The sequence below is a fragment of the Oncorhynchus mykiss genome, chromosome 25 (genome assembly GCF_057628025.1).
Source record: "Oncorhynchus mykiss isolate SJ-2025 chromosome 25, ASM5762802v1, whole genome shotgun sequence".
Classification (NCBI taxonomy): domain Eukaryota; kingdom Metazoa; phylum Chordata; class Actinopteri; order Salmoniformes; family Salmonidae; genus Oncorhynchus; species Oncorhynchus mykiss.
This window is the reverse complement of record NC_143046.1, coordinates 29,893,494-29,902,500: the sequence shown is the minus strand read 5'-3', so window position 1 is coordinate 29,902,500 and position 9,007 is coordinate 29,893,494. Positions and strand designations below refer to the sequence as shown.

At 44.1% G+C, this 9,007-nt stretch overlaps 1 protein-coding gene and 1 long non-coding RNA gene across 7 annotated transcripts in view; one reads left to right on the top strand and one right to left on the bottom strand.

Moving 5' to 3' along the window:
- LOC149971610 (uncharacterized) overlaps positions 1-6,313 on the bottom strand; it is a 124,026-nt gene extending 117,713 nt beyond the window's left edge. The window contains exon 1 of the long non-coding RNA XR_016491636.1: positions 6,250-6,313. This is a non-coding gene — a long non-coding RNA (uncharacterized LOC149971610). The remainder of the gene's footprint in view (positions 1-6,249) is intronic.
- Positions 1-9,007, top strand: part of LOC110504953 (phospholipid-transporting ATPase IG) — an 80,388-nt gene that overhangs the window by 52,505 nt on the left and 18,876 nt on the right. For all 6 annotated transcript variants that reach the window (XR_016491635.1, XM_036969719.2, XM_036969718.2 and 3 more), the window contains 11 exons: positions 803-1,000; positions 1,948-2,118; positions 2,558-2,769; positions 2,899-2,970; positions 3,078-3,151; positions 3,243-3,346; positions 3,599-3,780; positions 5,210-5,476; positions 5,723-5,900; positions 7,646-7,748; positions 7,841-7,986. Coding sequence is in view for 5 of the 6 variants with exons in the window: in XM_036969719.2 (XP_036825614.2) it covers positions 803-1,000; positions 1,948-2,118; positions 2,558-2,769; positions 2,899-2,970; positions 3,078-3,151; positions 3,243-3,346; positions 3,599-3,780; positions 5,210-5,476; positions 5,723-5,900; positions 7,646-7,748; positions 7,841-7,986 (1,707 nt within the window). In the remaining variant the exon portion in view is untranslated. The remainder of the gene's footprint in view (positions 1-802; positions 1,001-1,947; positions 2,119-2,557; positions 2,770-2,898; positions 2,971-3,077; positions 3,152-3,242; positions 3,347-3,598; positions 3,781-5,209; positions 5,477-5,722; positions 5,901-7,645; positions 7,749-7,840; positions 7,987-9,007) is intronic.

Here is a 9,007-nt window from a genome sequence, read left to right as displayed (position 1 = left end):
GTCGTGTTTGGAGGACAAAGAATGCTGAGTTGCATCCAAAGAACACCATACCTACTGTGAAGCATGGGGGTGGAAACATCATGCTTTGGGGCTGTTTTTCTGCAAAGGGACCAGGAACAGCCCCAAAACATCACTGCTCTAGAGGAGATCTGCATGGAGGAATGGGCCAAAATACCAGCAACAGTGTGTGAAAACCTTGTGAAGACTTACAGAAAACGTTTGACCTCTGTCATTGCCAACAAAGGGTATATAACAAAGTATTGAGAAACTTTTGTTATTGACAATACTTATTTTCCACCATAATTTGCAAATAAATTCATTAAAAATCCTACAATGTGATTTTCTGGATTTTTTTTCTCATTTTCTGTCATAGTTGAAGTGTACTTATGATGAAAATTACAGGCCTCATCTTTTTAAGTATGAGAACTTGCACAATTGGAGGCTGACTAAATACTTTCTTGCCCCACTGTATACTCGTTATTGTTATTTTGCGTTACTTTTTATTTTATTTTTTACTTTGTTTATTTAAATATTTTCTTAACTCTAGTTATTGAACTGTGTTGTTGGTTAAGGGCTTGTTAGCAAGCATTTCACGGTGAAGTCTACAACTGTTGTATTTGGCGCATGTGACAAATAATTGTTTTAAACCTAACACCTTATGAGCCTAGTTCATTGACCAAGAGTCATAATACACCAATGGCATTCAGCACAGCATTAACAGTGTGAGCCTGTTTTTTTTCTCAAAGGTCTGTGGAAGTGTTTTAACCCGAGGTTCCATGTGTTCCCTCCTCTCTCCCCCCAGTACCTGAAGATGTTTACTGACTTCCTGTCGTTCATGGTTCTGTTCAACTTCATCATCCCCGTGTCCATGTACGTGACGGTGGAGATGCAGAAGTTCCTGGGCTCCTTCTTCATCTCCTGGGACAAGGACTTCTTTGACCCCGAGATCCAGGAAGGGGCTCTGGTCAACACATCCGACCTCAATGAGGAGCTGGGACAGGTCAGGGGTTAAGCATGTGTTGATAAGACCATAACCACTTCCCCGAAGGAGCGGTCTTTGGTCATGGTTACCCTAGTTTACATGCCAGACTCCCACTGAAGTGTTACATACATTTGGCCAGATATCCACCCTGTATGAATACTTTGAAAAGGCATCCTATGTAATGTACTGTAATGTATCAGTTACCCAGTCATGTTAGATCAGTGATTACCTCAAGGGGAAGAGGTACAAACAAGGCTGTAGGTGTTGATGGGCTACGTTTACACAGGCAGCACAATTCTGATCTTTTGCCCAATTATTGTCAAGAAAATATAATCAGATTGATTAAAATACCAATTAGTCAGGGGGGGGGGGGAAATCTGGTCTTTTAACCAATCTGATTTAATTTTCTTGCCAATAATTGGGCAAAAGATCAGAATTGTTGCCTGTGTAAACGCTGCTATAGTGGTCCAGGGCTTCTTTGCTCTTAGCCTCTGTCTTTGGTGGCGTGAGATGACCCTAAACCCAAATTAGCAACACCTCAAATTCCACAATATGAAATGGTCTAACTGTGCCTGATAGGACTTGACTGACTGCCTTCCCGACGTCTTTTTACTGAACCGCCAAACAGTGGCGTCGTAGATCAGTCACGTTCGGCTTGCCAGATGATTACTTCAATTAAAGGTGGTGATTGGTTAAACTAGATTTACGCGGTGTAACTGTCAGGGATTAATTGCCCATTGTTATTGTTCGTAGCCATTAATTGCAGCAAGTGTTTGTTTTTTTACGACCCTGGAAGAGAGTCTCATGCTTGATTCTCACTACAGGGCCAGAACCGTGCTGGCTAAGATGTCTTCTATTCCAGCATGGTTCCAGCCACTACGGTAGATGACTCTCCGTCATGGCTCGGCTCAGTAGTGTGAGACAGGTATTAGTCTGACCCTGCAGTTTCACCTTGTCTCCCCTAGGTGGAGTACGTGTTCACGGACAAGACGGGCACGCTGACCCAGAACAACATGGAGTTCATCGAGTGCTGCATCGACGGCTTCCAGTACAAGTACGCCGACTCAGGCACCGAGCTGGACGGCTTCTGTGTCACAGATGGACCCGTGAACATTCTGCAGCAGAAGGCTGGCAGGGTGGGTGACTGTCACGAACTGGTTGTCTGCACCCTCAGTTATTCCAGTCAGGCAGGCCAACATATATGGGTATCAGATGGCCCAGAGATCACGCTGTGTTGACATAACAAGCGCCACACGTGTGTACTCTGGCCTGATAACACGTTGTGAGTGCTACCCGACCTGTTCCAGAACCAGTGTGATTTAATGGGTCCGGCAGTTTGTACTGTCTGTTGTCTGCTACCAGTGTTATTGAATCCCATAGAGATGGATGTTGTTAGGTAGTGTTAGCTGTTACTAGGTCATATCAAAGTAAATACCAGTGGTGTATTCATTTATTATTTTAATTGAAAAACGTTTTGCAACGGCGAAAAGTTAAGGGAGGTCCATCCCTGTTTCAGCCTGTTTGCAATTGGTTCTTAATGAATACACCCCTGGTAAGTATGTCTGTGTTTTTCAGGAGAAGGAGGAGCTGTTCCTGCGTGCTCTGTGTCTGTGCCACACGGTGCAGGTGAAGGAGGCTACGGGTCAGGGGGATGGAGTAGCAGACGGTGTAGAGGACCAGGTGGACGGCGTCATGGGTCTGGATGGAGAGACGGTCGGGCTTGCGGACCTCGGGGGCTTCATTGCCTCCTCACCCGACGAGGTGGCACTGGTCAAGGGAGCCATGAAGTAAGGGGCAGGGCCTGAGCAATCAAATCAACTTTTATTAATTAGTCAATCGATCAAATAAGGCAATCAACTTTTATAAGGGGACTTGGTTTGTTGAATCAGAGCGTCTCACTTTGTCGCCATCTACAGGTACGGTTTCAAATTCCTTGGTATGGAGAGCAAGAACATGAGAGTGATGAACAGAAACAACGATGTTGAAACGTAAGTCATCGTATGACAAGTTGTTAAATACGTGAGTTTTACTAGTCTTTTTTTGTCATATAGAAAGTTCTCATTTGTTGGCTTCACATTGGCCTCTGAACTTGTAGGTACGAACTGCTTCACGTGTTGAACTTTGACCCGGTGCGAAGGCGTATGAGTGTGATAGTCCGAACCAAATCAGGTAAGGCTGCAATTACCTCCCACGTTGCTGCCTTGTCTCTGCCCTGTGTTGACTCCTGCCCCTAACCTGCCTGGCTGTGTTGGTTGCTCAGGGGACACCATGCTGTTCTGTAAGGGGGCCGACTCCTCTATCTTCCCCCGTGTCAGGCAGGAGGAGGTGGACAGGATACGCATGCACGTGGAACGCAACGCTACGGTGGGTCACAGCCACCCCATCTGTTTCACTAACTTGTGTTCATACAATGTTAATAGTCTGTGTATGTCCGCGCGCTTATGTCTCACAGTACCCAGGGAGGCTGCCGTTTTGTGTTCATATAAGGTTCATGTTCCTGTTTATTTGCAATAGGCACATTGAAAATGTATTGTTCTCACGTTCAGAAACCACATTATCAACGGCGAGTGTGTGTGTGTGTGTTAACGTACTATGTGTATTTGTGCTACGTGTCAGGAGGGCTACCGGACGCTGTGTGTGGCCTACAAGCTGCTGAGCAGGGAGGAGTATGACCAGGCAGACACGGGGCTGAGGGAAGCCAAGCTGGCCCTGCAGGACCGAGAGGAGAAACTCATGGCTGTGTACAACCAGGTGGAGACCGGGATGAGCCTGATCGGCGCTACCGCCGTGGAGGACAGGTAGGCGGACACGGTCACGTCAGGGTTAACTCATTCCTGCGTCCCAAATGGCACCCTATTACTCATATAGTGCACTAACCCCAAGGGCTCTGGTCTAAAGTAGTGGACTGAATAGGAGGCCAATTTAGAAGTGAAGCCATAATGTGTTGAGGTAAAACCCTGCGTGTGACAGCTCTACAATATGAGCTGTCATACAGGCGCATGCGCCCACCCGACTGTCATGGAGCGCATGACACTGAAACAAATGATTGGTTGAAGAAAGACTCTCAATTGTATTTCTTCAATGTAAAGTCAAGAGTCCTGAAACCAAAGAGAATGTAGGATTGAGTAGCACATTCCGTTTTGACACAAGTTGAGTGTTTTGTTGTGCACGCCAGTTACATTGTTTTAGTAACTTGTTACCAACGTTTCTACCGTGTATAAAGCTGCCCTTCTAAAAGTACATGCTCTAGCAATGTGAAATATATTATTAGACAACGATCAAAGTATTGGTAGAGTATAATCATATCATGTACCCTAGCTCTGTCTGAAGTGCCGCGCTGTTTCCTTGTTGAAGTGCCTGTGTGCATTACGCAGGAGGCAAATTAGTCTACATGTCATCGAGGAATTCATTGGATGACGGGAATAACCAAAGTCATTAATGATCGCAGGGGTGAATTATTTCATGAATGTGCATTGTGACTTACAGTAGAAGTTATGGCACAAGTTATTGAAGTGTGTGTGTTTATGTAAAACTGTTTGGGATAAACAGTACTGTTCAAAAGTTTGGGGTCACTTAGAATGTCCTTGTTTTTGAAAGAAAAGCACTTTTTTTTTGTCCATTTAAAAATTACACCGAATTGATCAGAAATAAAGTGTAGACATTGTTAATGTTGTAAATGACTATTGTAGCTGGAAACGGCAGATTTTTAATGGAATTTCTACATAGGCGTACAGAGGCCCATTATCAGCAACCATCACTCCTGTGTTCCAATAGCACGTTGTGTTAGCTAATCCAGGTTTATCATTTTAAAAGGCTAATTGATCATTAGAAAACACTTTTGAAATAATGTTAACACAGCTGAAAACTGTTGTCCTGATTTAAAGAAGCAATAAAACTGTCCTCCTTTAGACTAGTTGAGTATCTGGAGCATCAGCATTTGTGGGTTTGATTTATTCAAGTCTTTGTCAACGTCCTGTTTTCTGTACAACGTTTATTGCCCAATTAGTCCTGCACCTGTTAATATTGTAAATGAAAGCCTCGAAGAGAGGTGAGCACCAGAACATCCTGTCTCCTCACTGTCTCTGATCCACCGCTTCAGTTACTGCTTCATCGACTGTCACACACACACTGTTTGTCTTACTTCCTCATCCCTCTCGTCCCATCAGTCATTCTCTGATACACAACCCTCATCACTCCCCCCTTTTCTCCTCCTCCCTCTTACGCCAGGTTGCAGGAGGAGGCAGCCGAGACCATGGAGGCCCTGCAGGGAGCAGGCATGAAGGTGTGGGTGCTGACGGGGGACAAGATGGAGACGGCCAAGTCCACGTGCTACGCCTGCCGGCTGTTCCAGAGGAGCACAGAGCTGCTGGAGCTGACGGTGCGAACCCTGGTGGACCTGGGGAGGAAGAGAGAGGAGCGCCTGCACGAGCTGCTGCTAGACTACCACAAGAGGGCAGTACAGGACGCCCCACCGATCAAGGTTGGGGTCACCAGGTCAGTACTGAGTCCAGGGTTGGAGGTTGAAAGGAGTTTGTTGCCACTCCTGCTAGTTGTCAATTGATAACAATTGGTAGTAAATTATGTTTTGAATGCGAAGGTCAGACCTACTCCTCTCCCAGAATTCGAATTGATGACGTGAACACAGCTGTGTACCTGGACTGGATTTGCGGTCTGGTTTTGCTCTAGTTTGTGTTCTTGGGTCAAATCTAAACCCGTCTCTGCATTCTCTGTCCCTCCCAGGAGCTGGTCTTCAGCGAACCAGGACTACGGCTTCATCATAGACGGAGCCACTCTGTCCTTGGTGCTTAACTCCTCTCCGGAATCCAACTCCAGCTGCTACAAGAGTCTCTTCCTCCAGATCTGTCAGAACTGTACCACTGTGCTGTGCTGTCGCATGGCTCCCCTACAGAAGGCCCAGGTGAGTGACGTCATAGGCGCTTGCTGTTAGATCAAGTAGATTAACCTTTCTGATCTCCCCATCCCGGATCCGGGATCGTGAATACAGACTCAAGCTCATTACCATAACGCAACGTTAACTATTCATGAAAATCGCAAATGAAATAAATATGCTAGCTCTCAAGCTTAGCCTTTTGTTAACAACACTGTCATCTCAGATTTTCAAAATATGCTTCTCAACCATTGCAAAACAAGCATTTGTGTAACAGTATTGATGGCTAACGTAGCATTTAGCGTAGCATTTAGCATTAGCATTCAGCTGGCAACATTTACACAAAAAAACAGAAAAGCATTCAAATAAAATAATTTACCTTTGAAGAACTTCAGATGTTTTCAATGAGGAGACTCTCAGATAGCAAATGTTCAGTTTTTCCTGAAAGATTATTTGTTTAGGACAAATCGCTCCGTTTTCTGCGTCACGTTTAGCTATGAAAAAACCCCTGTATCCAGGATTGTGTAAATCTATCAGCAAGCTCATTAGCATAACACAACGTTAACTATTCATGAAAATCGCAAATGAAATGAAATAAATATGCCATCTCTCAAGCTTAGCCTTTTGTAAACAACACTGTCATCTCAGATTTTTAAAATATGCTTCTCAACCATAGGAAAACAATCATTTGTGTAAAAGTAGCTAGCTAGCGTAGCATTTAGCGTTAGCATTTAGCGTTAGCATTAGCGTTAGCATCCAGCACGCAACATTTCAACAAAAACATAAAATCCTTCAAATAAAATAATTTACCTTTGAAGAACTTCAGATGTTTTCAATGAGGAGACTCTCAGTTAGATAGCAGATGCTCAGTTTTTCCAAAAAGATTATTTGTGTATTAGAAATAGCTCCGTTTTGTACATCACATTTGGCTACCAAAAAAACCCGAAAATTCAGTCCTCAAAACGTGAACTTTTTTCCAAATTAACTCCATAATATCGACTGAAAACATGGCAAACGTTGTTTAGAATCAATCCTCAAGGTGTTTTTCACATATCTCTTCGATGATATATCGTTCATGGAAGTGTGCTTTCTCTCCTGAATCCCAGGAGAAAATGCCCGCCCCTGAAGATTACGCACAAATTTAGACAAAGGACACCGGGCGGACCCCTGGAAAATGTAGTCTCTTATGGCCAATCTTCCAATGATATGCCTACAAATACGTCACAATGCTTGCGACATCTTGGGGAAACGGCAGAAGGTCTAAGCTTATTCCTGTCGCATTCACAGCCATATAAGGAGACATTAGAAAACAGAGCTTCAGAAATTCTGCTCATTTCCTGTTTGACTTATCATCTTGGTTTCGCCTGTAGAATGAGTTCTGGGGCACTTACAGACAAAATCTTTGCAGATTCTGAAACTTCAGAGTGTTTTCTTTCCAAAACTGTTAAGAATATGCATAGTCGAGCATCTTTTCGTGACAAAATATCGCGCTTAAAACGGGAACGTTTTTTATCCAAAAATGAAATAGCGCCCCTAGAGATGCAACTGGTTAACTGCATATGGCTATTGTAGTTGAAGGCGAACCAGTGTGACAGTTAAGGGATCGCACAAAGTTATCATGTCCTCAAAAACCACTCTGTAATTCAACACATTACACCTGGTAATAATATGACAAATGTCTGCATCTGTGATCTGTGCATTTTAGTTTTGAATGCAGAACCCAATTGGGATTTAATTCAAACTCTGTCATTCCTTTTCCGCTCTCTCTCCTATAGATAGTAAAGATGGTGAAGAACTGTAAAGGCAGCCCCATCACCCTCTCCATCGGAGATGGGGCCAACGATGTCAGTATGATCCTGGAGGCACACGTTGGCATCGGTAAGACTCGGGACCTCGGTAGACCACCAAAGGCATTAGGCAGTGCTTTTTCTATGTAACATTAATATTTTCCCTCGTCCTCCCTGTCGCAGGTATAAAGGGTAGGGAGGGTCGCCAGGCAGTGAGGAACAGTGACTATGCCATCCCTAAGCTCAAGCACCTGAAGAAACTGTTACTGGGACACGGGCACCTCTACTACGTTCGTATTGCCCACCTGGTGCAATACTTCTTCTACAAGGTAGGGGGCAGCACAGATATTTGAGCGCCATAACAGTACTGTGCTGGTTACTGAGGATCATGATGAGGTCATGGTTTGGAGCTGTAACATGGAAGCCTGTGTTTCTGCCAACCGAAGAGCAGTAGATATGCGGGAGTGAGGTGTACAATACATTTAACTCCGTTTTTCACAATTCCTGACATTGAATCCTAGTATAAATTCCCTGTCTTAGATCAGATAGGATCACCACTTTATTTAAAGAATGTGAAATGTCAGAATAATAGTAGAGCGATTTATTTCAGCTTTTATTTCTTTCATCGCATTCCCAGTGGGTCAGAAGTTTACATACACTCAATTAGTATTTGGTAACATTGCCTTTTAAATTGTTTAACTTGGGTCAAATGTTTCAGGTAGCCTTCCACAAGCTTCCCACAATAAGTTGGGTGAATTTTGGCCCACTCTTCCTGACAGAGCTGGTGTAACTGAGTCAGGTTTGTAGGCCTCCTTGCTCGCACACGCACTTTTTCAGTTCTGCCCTCACATTTTCTATAGAATTGAGGTCAGGGCTTTGTGATGGTCACTCCAATACCTTGACTTTGTTGTCCTTAAGCCACTTTGCCACAACTTTGGAAGTATGCTTTGGGTCATTGTCCATTTGGAAGACCCATTTGCGACCAAGCTTTAACTTCCTGACAGATGTCTTGAGATGTTGCTTCAATATATCCACATCATTTTCCATCCTCATGATTCCATCTATTTTGTGAAGTGCACCAGTCCCTCCTGTAGCAAAGCACCCCCACAACATGATGCTGCCACCCCCGTGCTTCACAGTTGGGATGGTGTTCTTGGGCTTGCAAACCTTCCCTTTTTTCCTCCAAACATAACAATGGTCATTATGGCCAAACAGTTATATTTTTGTTTCATCAGACCAGAGGACATATCTACAAAAAGTACAATCTTTGTCCCCATGTGCAGTTGCAAACTGTAGTCTGGCTTTTTTATGGCGGTTTGGAGCAATGGCTTCTTCCTTGCTGAGCGGCCT